Raw genomic sequence first — 17,359 nt, forward strand, 5'->3', positions numbered from 1 at the left:
TTCAAACTGTAAGCGGCCCTCTTATCACATTTCACAGTGACTCCAAAACAGTATGCTCTGAATTCGAATATTGCATACTTTTTTGAGTAGCTCAAGCACATAAATCGATTGAAGGTTTTGTAACATATTTATATATTTTATTAATTAAATTACCATTTAAGAACTGACACTCGACCTCGCTTAAGGCAACGTAAGTATTCTAATAAACATGCGCACCGAGAGTCTTAGTCCGGAGCCCCAATATCATGTTAAGCCCATGGTATAGGGGTTCCCCAGCACTGACTACCTCTCGAAGCCCGGTTTAGCAAGCAAGATAATATCGTACATCAAGCAGTGATTGATTGGTTTATGACTACGAATCGGTTCGGTTCTTAATTGTCGCTCGATTTTGACTAATAGTACAATTTACAATGTATAAAGCGTTCCACTAAAACTAGGGGCGGTTTTGGATTGAGTTCGGGGTAAATGTGATGGCCACATGGACGGATTGGATGGGATTGTTTTTTGTTTTTTGGGGATTTCGCTGGGGGTCACTAAACATATTGCCACTAAATGCTAAGACATTTACAAGTTATACATAGCTAAGAAACAGTGTGTGTGTGTGTGTGTGCATCCAGGCTAATCGGAGTGCGGATGATGCGACTGTAGGAGGGCAGTGGTGCTGGGCTGTGAGGCTAGTGTTGTGGTTGTCGATGTCGTTGGTGTCGCATCCTGGGACTCCGTCCCATTGGCTTTGCTATCTTTCACCGCCTTTGCGGCAGTGGGTCGCTTGATCAGCAGCTTCTTTAGATTCTGGAACGGCGCATCGAAGAGCACCGTCAGCGCCACGGACGCCAGGAAGATCGATATAAATTCGTTGGTATCGAGCTGTGATGAGTAAATGTAACAAAAAATACAATTCTCTGTACAAGCGAGACCTGGGGGATACCTACAATAATCGAAACAAAGTTGTAGTAGTGGTGAATGTGACGCCTTCGGCCGACGTTGAAGAAGAACACGGGGAACTGCGTCAGGTAAATGGCATACGATAGCTTCGTGGACACCTGGAAACCGCGCCAGGCAAACAGCTTCGTCAGTTTATCTGATTAAAAACGAACAAAATATTAAATAGATTAAAAGCTCCAAACCACCATGGATAGTCAACACCCACTTGTGTAACCATTATGGGAGACAAAGACGATCCAGGAGAAGAACAGGCACCAGGCGATCGGCGCAAAGGCGGCGTATATGGCTGCATGGGTGGAGTTGTACACGTAGTTGATGTCACCCATGGGCGCGGGTCCCAGCAGCGAGGCCAGCACACAAACGGTGGCCACCAGCCATCCAAGTCGCAGCTGCAGGCTGCTCAGCCGGGCGTTCTGGTACTTGCGCAGCACATAGCCCAGCAGGATGCCCATGATGTACACCGTGGAGCGGTGCGGCGGGAACGAGTACATGTAGTCGGCGGTGCGGAACAGGCGCTGAATGCTGTGGATATAACACAAAAATACATGTAGCTTCCCTATCTTGCACTTGTACTCATTGTGCCAAAACTCACTTGGTGCCAAAGTAGATATAGTTGGACAGCTGGTTGACAATCGTGGTGTAGTACCTGGCCGCCGTTCCCACCGTGCACAGGAGCAGCAGGGCGAAGAGCCCGCGTCTTGGCCAGCGCCACAGGGCCAGAATGAGGAGCGGAGCCACCGCAAAGAGTTCCGTATCGATGCCCAGATGGTGCGTGTGCGTCAGGCACATCTCGCTGAAGCCGAAGTAGTTGTGGATGAAGAGCAGGTTGCGCCACCAGTTCTTCTTGCAGATGTCCGCATGGTGGCCCACCACCAGGTTCCACTGCGGTCCACTGCCCCACAGTGGCAGCACATACGTGCAGAAGAGTATCAAGGCGGCCAGCGGCGGAACAATCCTGCAGCGGGTAAGCCAATTCGATTAATACAAGCAAGTAACCCACACCTTAATTCCACTCCTCTCACCTCATCAGCCGACTAATGTACTCGTTCTTCAGCCTGATGGGCTGCTGCTTCATCAGGCGACCAAACAGCGAGTAGGCGGTCAGCATGCCGCTGAAGAGCAGGAAGGGATCGGTGTAGAGGGAGGCCGCACGGCCAATGACCGTCCACGGCTGACCCAGACTCTCGGACATGGCGGTGCGATTGTTGTACGGATTGAAGAACATGGCCATGGACTTGTGCGAGAAGATCAGCATGATGGCGTTCAGGAAACGGATGCCATGCACCGCCTCGATGTCGCCAGGAGCACTGCTCGTGCTGAAGAGCCAGCGCAGATTCTTGTCCAACGAGAAGGCCGTGAACCAGGCATCTGGAAATGGCATCAGCATTAGATATAGATCAACATTAGATATATTAGATGAACTCACTCTGCTTGGGCTGCGACTTGGTGGATCGATCGTAGATGGTGGACAGGATGGCCACGGAGAGCACGAGCAGGAAGAAGCGCACCGCCCACGTGGTGTTGCGATCCCAGGGCCGCTGATCGCGCACCTGGCACATCTGCGGCTCCACGCGCACGTTGAAGGTGATGCCCGTGGCGGCGGTCTGGTTGCCCAGGTACTCGGCCACACTGTACTCCACATCCCGGGCGGAGCAGCCGGAGGGCACACACAGGCCCCAGTTGATCAACGAGTAGCGGGGCACTCGGTGACCAGGCTGGAAAGTAAAGTATGATGAGTATGATGAGCCGGTGACGCAGGAGAACCGCCCCATCCTCTCCAGGCTAATGGAGTGCTGAATCAACTGGGGTCGCCGACCCCTGCCTACGCATCCATTACACTCGAAATCATAAAAACAATGACTAGTTGAACGGGATTCGAGGCAATACAATTAAGCCAGGTCGCGTTTGTTCCGCCTGTACACTTGATCATTTTGCAATTAACATTATCTTTATGTGTTCTAAACTAAGTGATCTTTTCAACGGTAAATTACGTGTCTACATGGGTTTTTCAATTATGCGACTTTAACTACTCACTCGAAACTGACATTTTTCCTGACTTCATGTTGCAAAGAAATGTGAGAACAGTAAATAGGTTACTATGGGAATTTCACAAATGTTGCCATTTATAAATAACTTGTTGAGATTTTCAGTTTATCAAAATATGCGCATGTATAATTGAATGCGCAACTAAAATGTATCTTCTAATTTGAATATTTAAAAATATTTAAACTAATTAAAAACTGTTTCGTTTACTTTATCTTTCTTTAACGATTTTTAACGAAATGAATATATTAATCATTGTGCTGACATAATTGGATAAATCACAACAAACAATTTATATTCAAATGCTTTTCTTTGTTCTTTTTTTTTTCTCATGTAGAAATCCGTAAATTGTCCGTACGGTTGTCCGTTTGTCCGGTTTCTGGGTTCACTGGCCTGCGTTTAGCTTACGGCTTCCATTTCTGCGCTATGATTCGGAATTTGCATTTTACGACCATCTATCGCATTTGATTACTTCGCCTTGCTTTCGGCTGTCAGTTTTCGTCTTTGGTCAAGTTCAATGTCGAAGTCCAACATTTTAGCGGACCAATGTTAATCAATTTATTTGGCCACATTTATACTTTCTTATACACCAGGAAAAAAGAAGTATGATTTTGAATATATATTTAATTTACAAGTGATTCAGTGCACTCCCTTGATTTGGTATCTCGGTCACGTGCTCCATTAAAGGAACTTTGCGATGTGGGAACTCGAAAGTGTGGATACTCACGTCGTTGAACTCGCTCTTGAAAGGTCCATGTGATTGGATCAGCTTGAAGAAACTCTTCAATCGCTTCGAGTTGTGTGGCAGAACTGGCTGGGCATAGGCCAAGCAGTACTGGCCACGGATGACGGAGTCTCCATCCTGGTCCTGGCCCGCATCCTGATCCTTCATCCGCTGCTGAATGGCCAGGCACTGGTCAAAATCGCCGGGTTGATTGATGTTGCCATTCAAAATACCCGAGTTCAATTTGCCACTGGAGTCGTGCACTATGTAAAAAATAAGGAAAATTTATATTAAAATAAAATAAGAAATCCCTCTAAGAATGAAATTTAGATATAAGCATTTTACCTTTGCATTTCACCTTCCATTTAAATGCAAATTAAATTAAATTTCTCCTATTTCTTTCATTCCTAGTAAACCACACCTCATTGGTTGATGTGTCTATTGAGAAATGCTCTTGATGTCTTCCTCAAATGTCAATAAACTTGGCAGAAATTAGCATATTTATATGACTTGTTTTTATCAGTCGGTCGATGAAAAATTCCCAGCTAAATCGTAAACTTACTTTGATTCTGGTAAATAGTTGGCTACTACACATCTCAGTATTTTCACTGCCTATACTTTGTTAATTATGTGATCTTCGAAATATGAATACCCATTCGTTTTGCATTCATGTTGCGACCTCAGCCTTAGGGCATTCTTCTTATTCATTCGGTTGGAGATTCCTCGAATAGCTGAATATGTGATCCATTCACGTTTCGCTTTCGAGCGCTTGAAGTGCGTGGCCGCGGGGGGAGGTGTTTTTGGTGGGCGGTGGGCGGCGGTAGGCGGAGCGACTGTGACCTTGACTGTGATCGCAACTCGTAGCGCCTCTCGTTCTGATTCTAAACCTCTGCCGACGTCGACGTTGCGGTCTTTTGTGTCAAGTTCGCGTTCGCAGTGGCAATTGAAATCGCTATTTTTGCTCATGTTTGCAATTTTGCTGCTCTTGGCTGGAAATTCGCTAGATGCAACTGGCATTGCCACATGCTCGATCATCTGAGTGTTGGTGTGTGAATGTGGGTAAAGTTCGACCATCGGCCTTCACTTTGGATCACACACAGCTGCCAGCTACAGTGCAGGCCACAAATGTAAGTCATTGGCTTTCTAAACAACTCTAAACTACTTCCTACACTATTTCTAGTGTTTCTAATGCTTTTTTTCTTGTTGAGGCTAAGTATTTCAAAGTATTTCTTTCTTGTTATACCTCAAAAGTAACTTTTTCATGCTACAAAATATTCATTCCTTTCAAAATAAAACCTATCATATTCTAGTTATTATTATATTTATATATTATTTACATTTGTATGTACCCTATTATCTCAGCCATAACAGTATCATTTGATGCATTCGACTTTGGGGTCTTTCGATTCATGTCGACTCGTCTGGCGGTCACGTCGAAGTCGAAGTCGAAGTCAACTGCGACTGCAACTGCAGCTTCACCTGCTGCCAGTTGGCAATGACTCCAATTCGAGCCGAACGTCCCCCGACTGGTTCTATAGTTCTATGGTTCTACTGTTCTCCGGTTCTCCGGTTCACCAGCTAGCTCTCCGGTTCTATCGGCCATCCAAGCATCCAACCATGTAACTATCCACTTGCAGAACTAGAACCACAACGCCAAACTGGCCAATTTGTTGACTGTCATGGCGTGACCTTGCAATTGCCCCCAACCCAACCCAACCCAAGCCAACCCAGCCTGAACCCAACCCGACTGAACCACCAGCTCTCGATTCAAGTTTGTTTACCCAGCTTTTGAGTACTCACTCTTCAGAGCCCACAGATCGAAGTTGTCCAAGGCGTTCAGAAACTGATGCATCTGCCGGCGACACAAAGTCGAGGCATCCGGATTTCTGGCCGCATCGAATGGTTGCGTAATGGCCAGAAAACGCTTGCCAATGTTGTACAGGTAAGCTGGAAGTGGGGAAATTAAATGGGAGAAATTATTATTTAATATACATATATGTTATATAGTCAACTTGCAAGCGGCTAGTTAACTTAATTGTACGATATTGAAATAACTACGTGGCTGCCTACTTAATTATCCAATTGCTGCTCACATAGAATTAAATTTGATGTTATAGATTTGAATGGTTCCATTTAAGTAAAGGAAATTCGATTTCGTAATGCACTCGTTTTTAAGAAATAAAAAAAAACCCCGTGATTCACTGTAACCCAAATAAACAAACGCTAACGTAGTTGCAAGTCAGCGAAGCCATAAAATTATTATTCACTTTTACAAGCAAACTCTAACCCGGGTTTTGAACAAATATGAATAATTTTCTAACAGCTCGGAAAAACACTTACACTGGCTACTTGTGTGCTATAATTTAAACAATTTAAACAATCATCATAACGGAAATTACAATGCATCGAAAAGATTTTGGCTTAAATCATTGGTAATTGCTTATTGGCAGTCATTGTTATGCATTTTTGATAGCTTTTCGTTGGGATTTAATTTGATAACCGCTGATTATGGATCACTATGTTAATGCTAAACAATTTTGGTACCGGATTTCGGACTATTAATCCGATTTGGATCATGCAACAAAGTGATTTTTCGACATTAGCCGTATTATTTATATGATATTAATACACTTTCAATTTTACAACATTTTTGCAGGATGTGTGCTATTAAATTTGAGAACATAACTGGATATTATTGATTATTATTCATTACAATGAAAATTGTGTTGCTTAAATCGTTTTTTCAAAGTAGTAAGGAGAAATCACTCGAATTGTAAATACTCTATACTTCTTTTGAGAGTCTTGCATTTGGCCCATAAAACTGCAATAATTATTGATTGTACTACTGATCCGCAGTGATGTTCTCTCAAAATGGAGCCTGTTTATTGGCTGCAGGCCATTTGAACCTCAAAAGGCGCACAATACGCACATGTGGACGCCAAATTGGACAAGGTCAGGCCCCCGGGCACGTGGCTTATAGAACAAACAGGAAGTCAACCCAGCCAGCCATTCATTCAGTTCCAAGATGGCTAATGAGGCGCCGCCAGAAAATGGTAATGGTGGTGGATGATATCCCCTAGATCTTGGAGAGCTTCCAGGTCCGCGTGGCCCGGCCGTCATCAGCATGCCAAAGTGGTGTCCCAAGCCAAATTAACATTTCATTATCATGCTGGCCACTTTTTATGCTAGACAGATCTCATTTCAAATGCCGATCGCGTGGCTCCAGCCATCGAACATCAATATATCAGTCCAGTCGCCGCCTGCATCCGTCAACTTATTTTTCCATTTTTCGGGGCGTAGAAGGGGGTCTCCAAAAGGGGGAGTGGGGGTCTCCAAAAAGGGGCGTAGAGGGAGGGGGTATCGCTGGGCAGTCCCCAAAGTGCTAAAATGCGTCAGAGTGCGACGAGATGTGACTGCCGAGTGCCTTCCCGCCACCTGTCGTCATATTCTATATATATATGTATATATAAGCATATATATGTATCTATATCTGAACTAAATTTGGAAAAAGTCGTGGAGAAGTGGAGAATTCTACAATTGTCAGTCGCGTCATGAAGATGCGGCAACAATGGCATCCGTGCGAAACATTTACAACCGGCTCAGCTCATTAGCATCGCAAATTATGAAGATTCGAAGGCATTGATATGACAAAACCGATCTTGAGGATAGTTTGTAAATGTGTCGTGAGTTAACTCACTGGTAACTCCCTTGGGATACGACTGCCAATGGAGCGGGTACATTCCAATGTTCTAGGAAAACTGCGGTTCAATTTCATTTCACATCACGACACTTTAAGGCACTCCCACTTTAGGGTTGTGAAAATATTACATTTACTAAGTGGGATTCAACGCAAGAGAGTTTAAAGCGCAGCTTAGTAAAAAGATAACCATTTATGACACTTTTATTGAAGATGCTCATAAAACGCAGGATTCAAGAAACAAGCCCCTCACTTAATTATTATGCAATTCAGTTCCAACCAATTCCATCTAAGCCATCAAAGGCCATCAAAAGTTTTGGGGAATGGTAAGTGGAATGCTAAGTCCATTGAGACTTTTACGATCTTCCAGGTTCAACGCATGATCGTAAATGCCGCCGACCCATAAAAGTCAAGACAATTCACTCGTACAATGAAATCGAAATGAAAATCAAAACGGAAATCAAAATGAAAATCAAAATGAAAATCAAAATGAAAATCAAAATGAAAATAAATATGAAAATGAATGTGAAAATAAATATGAAAATGAAAAGTAAATTGGCAAGCGAGAAAATGGCAAGTAAAAGATATATGTATGTACATATGCTAAATGGCCAGCGGAGAATGTCATGCTAAACAAGAATCGCACTTTGGACCGGGCCAACAAGTGGCAACTGGCTGCCAGTTGGCGGCTTAATTAACCGTCTATCTCAGCCGAGCTGAGTGTGCGTTTCGTATTCGTCTCTGACCCACTTGGCCGAGTTGCTAACTGAAAAACTGAAAACTACTGAAAACTGAAAAACTGATATAACTAAAAACTGAGCCGAATGCCAAGAGCCAACTCAACTGAATGGCAGCTGGACTCGCGTACATTGGCCAATATTCCTGCCCAACAAATTCGCGCAATCCTGCGCAAACGCCGAGATATTACAAAAGAGCGTTCTAGTTAGTGGATCTGGTTTTCGCTTGCCACCAGCCAGAATTGTAATGCCTAATGGCCAATTGTGGCGGTGAATGGGCCATTTAATGTCTAGGCCTGACACGGTTGCTTGGCTTTGATTTATATGAACTATAGCTACAGTATTTGCTTGCTTTAACTCCTACGAGTATCTGGTTTGATAGTGCAGAATGATTTCATCTTGCCAATTAGCAGCGGATTATCTCGCAGAATCTCGCATTTTTCGTATTTGTTGGCACCTCTCCTGCAAACAGTCGAAACAAATCGATCGCCAGTTGTCACTTTGGGCTCGTAAACATTTTCGCCAGCCACTGCAATGCGATCACGATCGACTTCGTCCCCGGATGAAGCAGCATTTTGTTTGTTTGCTCATAGTGCACTGGGAAAAATCACTGCCTTTTTCCATTCTCTTTTTGCAAAAGATGCAAAAAGAATATTTATTCTTGCTTCTTTGCAAAATGTTGAAATAAATCCGACAACTAGATGGATTCTAAAAGTATTACGAATATTACTAAGAAAACGCGAACTTTTTACGGTGCACCACTACTCAACTTAAACCGGGCTTTAAAGTCAATATTTATCAAGTCAATTGGCAGTTTAACTTCGCTTTGCCGCCGAACAGTAAAAAAGAGCAGCTTGTCGAACTAGCCAATTTGCTACCGTTTATTAGTTCTTGGTATCTCAACGGGTTAAGATATCTTAACCTTCTGCTGCGCGACTCATCATCGCCGTCATTTCCATTTCCATTTCGATTTCCATTGCGATTTCCATTTCGATCATCATAACTATTTGGTGAATCGTTATTCGCATTATTTTGGCCAAATGGCTGGCTGGTGGGTAACACGTTTCGCGTTATGCACATTCACAGGTGCGACACAGGAAAAAATAAAAAATGTTAAATAAAAACACAACACAACAGCAACAGCGAGAGCAACAAATCGGCGACAAGCAAACCACTCGGCGAAGATCGATTACAAACAAAGCAGCCACAAAGTGGGCAAAAAACCAAAACCAAAACCAAAACCGAAACCGAAACCAAAAGCCACTTAAGCTGGGTCGTCAAATGGGCTGGGCACTGGGCACTTTTATTATGTTATGATATGGGTCCGTTTTTTGTTTTTTTGTGGGAGGTACTACTATGAGACTATGACAACAACTCGCAGGGGAGGAACATCTTCATCGGATATAACACTCAGAATCGTTACGCACAGGCACTTTCGAGTGTCGGCACTTCGCGTCGAGGAAGTGTTATTGGCATAACGTTAGGTAATGCTCGATGGTGCTTATATGAGATGGTATCTGAAAGTATCTGATATTACGATATTCGTTGCGATATTAGCTACGATATAAGGACTGCGTTTAGATAATAATCAATGTAAATAACTTCCAAACAGATAATACATGTCGTGCATTTCGACATTCACTAAGTGCGACAAATAATTAAGGCTACGATAAATAAATGCATAAATAACCACATGAGCTGCTGCTGGATAATCTCAAGATGCTGCTCGGCAATTAAGATAATTACTTCTGTAATTTAAGACGATAACACAGCTGAAACAATTATATATGGGTTAAACCTCCAAAATGCTCAGAGTTCGCTTACGTGCGGCGCGACCTTATCACATTATGCAGAGCACAAATGCAATAAAATACAAAGAAAAATTGTCTCGTTTACGTGAGACTTCGCACATTGCCTTGACTCGGTCAGCACTCCATCTCCAACTCCAACTCCATTCGCAGGAATGGGTTTTGGAAAACCCCCTCTAATCAGCCAAGCGAAATGAGGTCCTAACTTGAAGTGCAAATATTTGGCACCGGAAAGGAAAATAACACAGATTCAACAAGGCCAAACCTTTTAACAAGAATAAGTGGCCAACAAAAGGCGAGACATCGATTAGATAAGCCGGGATTTTGGCTCAATTCACGGGATTTGGTCAGCCGGAAGTGGCCCAAAAAGGTGACGCATCTTGGCCAAATACGAAACGGTCAAGCAATTGCTTTTGATTTGACGCACGCGCCTCTTATGCAATACCCATCGAAAATCCCATGACAATTGCAGAAATCGCCGATTGAGCGTTCAAAGTGCCCAAGGCCGCGATGTGGGCGGCATGGGAAAGTAATCGGTAATGGATCGCCCACTTGATCCCCCACTTGATCCCCCACTTGATCGCCCACTTACCCCTTTCCTCCTCCTCCACCTGGTCGTCGTCCTCCTCCATCGCCTGCTCCATCTGGTGTATCGTGTAATTGGCCGGCGCCACCGCATGCAACTGACTCAAATTGGCCGTCTGGTATTCCAGGATGGTTGTGGTCGCATCGTCGGCGAATAACTTCAGGCTGTAGTTGACCTTATCCTCGAAAATCGATGCGATTTTGCTCTCCAACTTATCGGCAGACACATCGCCAGCATCGGAGACGCCATTGGCTCCGCCCAGCAGATTGTCGCCCAAATTGCAATTGTCCTTCAGATTGCAGGTGGGCTGGACCACGCCCTCGAGCGCCTGACTACTGGCCAGGGCCAGCAGTAGTAGCAGTGATGGAATATGCCGTGACATCCTGTCAAGGATCCTGAATTACTTGCAAATGCGACTTATGGGTTTTCAGTTGTTCTCCTGCACATAATCAATCACAAACAAGCACACACCAGAGCAAAGGACGCAAATGAGCACCAGAAAAAAATATATATCGGGAAATAGGAATTATGGAAATAAGTTTGTGTTACAACGGCGGCGATCGATGATTTTGCGGATCGTTTTGTGTTCAGCGTTCAGCGAATTAAATTAAGCGACCGCCAAGACGAAACATTCAACGTCAACTGATTGTCCAAATGCCGCCGAGCATACGAAGACCGCTCAGGTTCGGCGGTTCGGTGGTTCGGTGGATCGGTGGGTCGGTGGGTCGGTGGTTCGGTGGTTCGGCGGCGGTTTAGCGGCTCAGCAGCTCAGCGGTTCGGGGGCCTAAAACCAGGGAGGCTCTATGTATAGGTCAGTATCTGTGTTGGCCTAATACAGCTACATATGTGCGTGTGTGTGCGTTAGCCGCAGACCGAATTTCAAAACCAAATGCAGGCCGAATTTTGAGCGTTGCATCTATAGCGATTCCGAATCCGAATCCGATTCCCATTCTCCGATCTCCGATCTCGCAGCTCTGAGAATTGCATTTGAAGTGCTCATTTCAGCCGAGAACCGCAGACTCTTCTTCCCACATTCGGCACTATCTTTTCAGCTATCGACTGCCGCTAATTGTGGCCATACTTAGGCCGCTGATAAGTGGCAATGACAAATTGCTCCGTTGGCCTTTTCAACTCGAATCATCGTCTGGAGATCGAGAAATATGTTTTCGTTTTCCCAAGAATTATCACTTTGCCTTATGGAAATGCGAAATAATTATATGCATTCTTTTAATATTAAGTATATACTTATACTAAAAACATGACTTCGATATTATTAAATTAGAATATTTATTTTTTTGCTATTATTAAATTAGAATATTTATTTTTTTGCTATTATTAAATTAGAATATTTATTTCTTTGATATTATTAAATTAGAATATTTAATTGTTGGTATTTTATTAAATTAGAATATTTAATTGTTGGTATTTCATGTTTTGCGTATGTGTACGAAATAGAAGGGAAATTTAGCAAATTGGCATGACGCGACAGAATCGACAGCGGTGAAAGATTCCGAAGAAAAGGTGAATAACATCAGCTAAGCTGTTAAAAAAATATGAACAAACAAAACAACACTTTGAGGTCAAATTGGCCATGAAGATGTTTCGCAACAATTTCTTGCTGATCAATCGCATTCTGGACATCTAGTCGCAAAAAGTTTGGAAATGCAGCCAATAATTACAGCCAATTTGCCAATTTGCCGACATGGGCCAATAACTCGATGATTTCGATGATTTGAAGATTTGCGCGTGAATCTCCAATGACTACACGAAAAAGGTAGATGATGATTAAGAATTTACCAGAACTTTAGCACCACCCAAAAAATGGGGCAAGTCACAAATCACATTCGCAATAGAAACTGACGCAAATCCCCACTGAAAGTGAGTCCGGTGTGGTGTGGTTGGTCTGGTCTGGTTGCCAATATCAAATTACCCAAGCCGACCCGACGCCGGCAATTTGCAGCTCGGTTAGCCATATGGCTATGTGGCTATATAGCCACCCGGGCTCAGTTCGGAGCTATATCCACAGATATATGTATCGCTTTGGACATATCTGGCCAGCGGGTTCTTGCAACAGGCGCCAATTGCAAGCGGAACCAGAGCAGTGCCAACCAAAACAAAAAAAAAAAAACTAAAACCAAAAACAAAAACCAAAAACTACAACAAAAACCAAAAACTAAAACAAAAACCAAAAACTAAAACAAAAACCAAAAACATAAACATAAACAAAACACACATCGCCGTCCCCCAAAAGCCCGCAGGCTTATCTATGAGTATACGTATTTAAAAAGTTGAAACGAGGCTTACGACTTTGAAGATACTATCTTTTCATAAAATATTCATACCAAATAATCCGGTTAGTAATAAATCATTTCATATCTATAATTAATCCCATGCCAAAATGTATATAAAATCATTTAGCTATAAATTACTTTTTCAAATCTTTATTTAGACATATACTTTCAGAAGGAAATTAATAGCAAGATAAACCACAATAAATAAGGCGGTTCTAGTACAAGTTCTAATACATTTTGGGTAATAAAATATTGGTTTTTAATCTGTATATATATTATCTTAAAGTGCTGGAAAGGTCAGATATATATGTGTGCTGATCTACCTATTAAAACGAACCAGATTTACAGGGGATGCGAAAATAACCATTCTCTTTCGTCGGCTCGAAAAAAGGAACAATGTGGCAATTGACTCTGCGGCTGCCGCTATGATTCTACACTGATAAAAAAATATATATATTGCAGGGTATATGAAAATTACAAACTCTATAAGATTTACATTGGAAGCCAGTATTTTTAGTGATCAATTGCCATCCAAATGGTAAGCTCATTTGGTTGAGGATGGAATTAAATTTAAGTGGCATTTAAAAGGTAACAATATTTTTGAAAATGCACCTGTGGCTGCGACTGCGTAGTCGTGTAGTTTTGGCCATGTCTGTTGGGGGGCCTGTGGCAATCTGAGCGAGTTTGGTTCCGCGGAACCAAGAGCCAACGTCGACGGCGACGGCGACTCATTAACAGGCCAAGTTGCAAGTTGCTGTTGCGATTTTTGATTTTTGATTTTTCAAGAGGCAACAACCAACGTCCAAACGGCAACGTGCAACACTCGACGTGCGGCTCCAAAACGTGGCTAACCAACTGACGGACGGTGTGACTGACTGACTGACTGCCTGAGTGACTGACTGATTGACTCAAGTTTGGCAATTTTGTGAAGTTTGCGTGGCTGCTTTGCCAATTGAAATGTTGCCGTCTTGGCTTTTTGGCATTTCGTGCGAATTTTCCCGGCTGTTCGACTCCATTAGCCATCTAGAATTCTTGTTTGCCTGGGCAAACAGAGAGGGCCATGCCATTTCATATCTTCCCCCATTTGCGGCGCTTCAAATGCATTCGAATGCACCACACGGAACCGGTTCGCCCCGGGAAAACAAAGAGTGGTTTCCAAATGGTGTATATACATACAGTGGTGTCGTATGCAGTGTGGTGTCCAACATGCACATGCTGCGACATCCAAAGATCAGCGATCCAATGGCGAAAGATCAAATCCATCAAATGCGATGGCAACACTCGTGGATCGGCCAAAAACCAACGGGGCGTATTGATAACACGATGTACGTATCTGTTTGTTTGCATGTTGTACAAATGTGTTTGCTGCTCAAAAACACACATGGAGTTGCAAATCGAACAATAAATAGTGTGCAGAAAATGCAGAGTCAGTGAAGTTTTGGTTTTTTAGAACGCGTAAAAAGTGGCAAAGCAGAAAGTGCTTAATGCCAATGGAACTTAATGAGTCGCGGGACAGAAAAAAAAAATACTCAAGAATTGCGTAAAGAATGTGTGTAATTAAAAAACAATTAGAAGGAGAAGAAATATTATTGAAAAAACATAGAAATTAACTTTCCAAGAAATAATTATATAAAAATAATTGTCTTACAAAAACGGATTAGCCAATGCTCAGTTGCTCAGTTGGGCTCTTTGCAATAGTACATAATGAATACATTTAATCACCTATAAATTTAAACAAATGTGCGTTCGTTTTTGACACACGCATCTTTTTCCCAGTTTTGGGTTTCCCCAAACCAATCAAAAATCCACTTGTGCATGGGTCAACGTGGGAAGTCAATGGGTTAAGAGCTCCTCAAAAGGCCCCTGCATTCGCCTATGCATTTTGATGATCAATGCAATGATGATCATAAATGCGGATGATAATGATAATGATGATGCCCATCAAGTTTCTTGTCTAAGTCTTTTGTTTTGCCACAGTGGAAAGATTGTGTTGCGTTATGCGTACATCACACTGAAAGTTGTGTTTTTTAGTTAATGCATTTCACAATTAATTGTGATAAATGTGGAATTTAAATGTATAGTTAGTGTATTAGATAAATTTATAAACATAATTGCAATTAACTCTAATAGTATACATTTAAATATTAATTCTATAAGAGATTTTTTCAAAATTACCTCTTCAAGCAGCCCCACCCCACCCCCCACATTTTGGTTCGCTTTCGCTTTTTGGTTTCCAACTCCTGCAACGACCTTGAGAAGTTGTAACCCATTTTCATTTTCAATTTCGATTTCGGCTTCAATTTCGCTTTCAACGGCTGCCACTGCAACGATTTGTATGTGGAATTTTAAACAGTTTCTTTGTCGTATTTCGTATGTGTTTTGAGTTGGCCCACGATATGCATATGATGATGTCGATGGCACTTGGCTTGGCCGATAGCCCAGCTCCAAGTGTCTTGTTGGCTCGAAGGGCACTGTAGCTTGGCTAGTTCCAACTCGGAATCGAATTGGGATTGGCTTTTAGCCAGGCCCAAAAAAAAAAGAAGTGACCACGTCACCGGACATCAAATCCATCCGAATCACATTGCATGTGGAATTCGTGTTTACTTTTCGGTCTTTATTTTATTTAAACTTGATTATTGCTTTTTTTAAGTTTTCAGCTTAATGGCTCTTTGTCCAATTAACGAGTTGAACTAATGCTAAAGTTCAAATTCAAATCGCGCTGCGTAATTAAATGTAATTAAATTTTTCAGAATCTCCCCGACAAAACATTATTTTAGTCGCCATCGCCATCACCACTAGTTGAGGTTGTGAATTTTGATTTAAATTTGTTTAATGCACGAATTTAATGAGCAATTAATTCGCATAATGACTCCACAATCATCAAATTTGCAGCACCCGGGGGGCAAAGCAACAGGTTTATGCTCCGGAACAAACAGCTTTCAAGAAGTCCAGCGATCTCTGTGCTCCGGGTGAAGATCATACTCGTAGAATTAAAACAGAAATTAAGATTGATGGTCTTTAAATCATTTTTCCTCTTCAAAACACTGACACGCGACACATAAAAATGTGCCCTCCAGCTATTTATGCCTAAAATGCCTAGGATGTCAATCAGTTTCTGAATATGAGTATTTCTGGTTATAAATAACTAAATGACAACATAAATTTATGCAATTTAATAGTTGTCAAATAATCATAAACATAAATTTATGCAATTTAATAGTTGTAAAATAATCATCAACATAAATTTATGCAATTTAATAGTTGTAAAGTAATCATCAACATAAATTTATGCAATTTAATAGTTGTAAAATAATCATCTATAGTTTTTAGAATACTGGTTCGTTGCTTTAAGCATATAAGTAGTATAAATTCAGAAAGACCTCCAGAAAAACCCTGATAGTAACGCCGATTTCCCGACTTAATTTCAATGACTTAATTGTTACCTTAGTTAGTGGAAGTGAATGTTCCACGATTTTTAAGGAAGTTTAAGCCATGTTCCGCAGTAATAGCTACTACATTTACACATCCAAGTTGTCGGATGCATCATAAAAGTGGGCAAAGAACAAGGAAGTCCGACATCAAGCACACATTGCCACAAAATACCTCCATGAGCACTCGCACTTGTATGTCCATAAGCAAACAACTAAATCCACATTGTACAAGTGAATAGCTAAAAACGAACAACTAACAGCAGCCAAGCAGAGATGAAGAGCGGGCAAATGCCATAAAAACGATTTATGTTCGCGTATTTTACGCCTCGAAAAAATCCAAGCGAACCGTAGTTACAGTGGTGCGTACAGTGCGTCACAGAGCTGTAAGGCAGGTTACTAAAATGGATTTCTATGTATATTTCTTATACTAACGGAATTTATAACATACTTGTGAATATAATTTATTTTAAATTTTTTGATAAGTGTTTCAAATATGAATGTGGATTTTTAATGTGGTAATTTCAAAAAGTTGCAGCATTTAAACTTATTTTAAACACACTTTTTCCAACTTTTAATGAAGATGGCACCTCAGTTTCGTCGCGCACTGTCGCCAAAGGCATGTGCACATAGCCACGCTCATATGGAAACGACTGTCTGTTTGCTTTTGGCCAATTCATAAAGACGACTTGAGATCAGCCTCCCCCTTCGCAGGTTCAAGGCCCCACAATAGAAGCGCTAAAACAAAGCTGCGTGTTTACATTGCCAGAATCTAGCCATCGAATTTGTGAACAAGAAGAATTGATATTCAATGTTTGATTCTCTCATTCTGTGGCATTCCAAATACCAGTATCCATGGGATACGGATACCATCCCGTCCAAGTTCCGAAAGTGGTTTGCCAAATCGAATATTCCGGACTAAGATTGATGGTGCGATGCGATGCGATGCGATGCCAAAACTAGTCTCAGCATTTGCATACATTTAATTTTCAACTTTGAGCACTTATAGCCAATGCGGCGCCTTTATTCCCAAATCCATGGGATGCGGTAAACTGAAGGTAAACTGAAATTTTGGGATTATGTGCGATTTTTACGGCCCG

General features: G+C 42.0%; 1 protein-coding gene across 1 annotated transcript; it reads right to left on the minus strand.

The window, feature by feature from the left end:
* Positions 1-157: 157 nt before the first annotated feature.
* LOC122623640 lies at positions 158-11,164 on the minus strand. The gene is made up of 9 exons (XM_043802908.1): positions 10,547-11,164; positions 5,513-5,659; positions 3,716-3,975; positions 2,372-2,660; positions 1,968-2,313; positions 1,538-1,900; positions 1,151-1,467; positions 933-1,081; positions 158-867 (listed from the first exon to the last, which is right to left on the minus strand). Exons 1-9 carry the CDS (start codon positions 10,920-10,922, stop codon positions 619-621), a joined length of 2,496 nt encoding a protein of 831 aa, XP_043658843.1. The 5' UTR covers positions 10,923-11,164; the 3' UTR covers positions 158-618.
* Between the last annotated feature and the right edge of the window lie 6,195 nt (positions 11,165-17,359).

Source organism: Drosophila teissieri, chromosome X (genome assembly GCF_016746235.2).
Source record: "Drosophila teissieri strain GT53w chromosome X, Prin_Dtei_1.1, whole genome shotgun sequence".
In the NCBI taxonomy this organism is placed as follows: domain Eukaryota; kingdom Metazoa; phylum Arthropoda; class Insecta; order Diptera; family Drosophilidae; genus Drosophila; species Drosophila teissieri.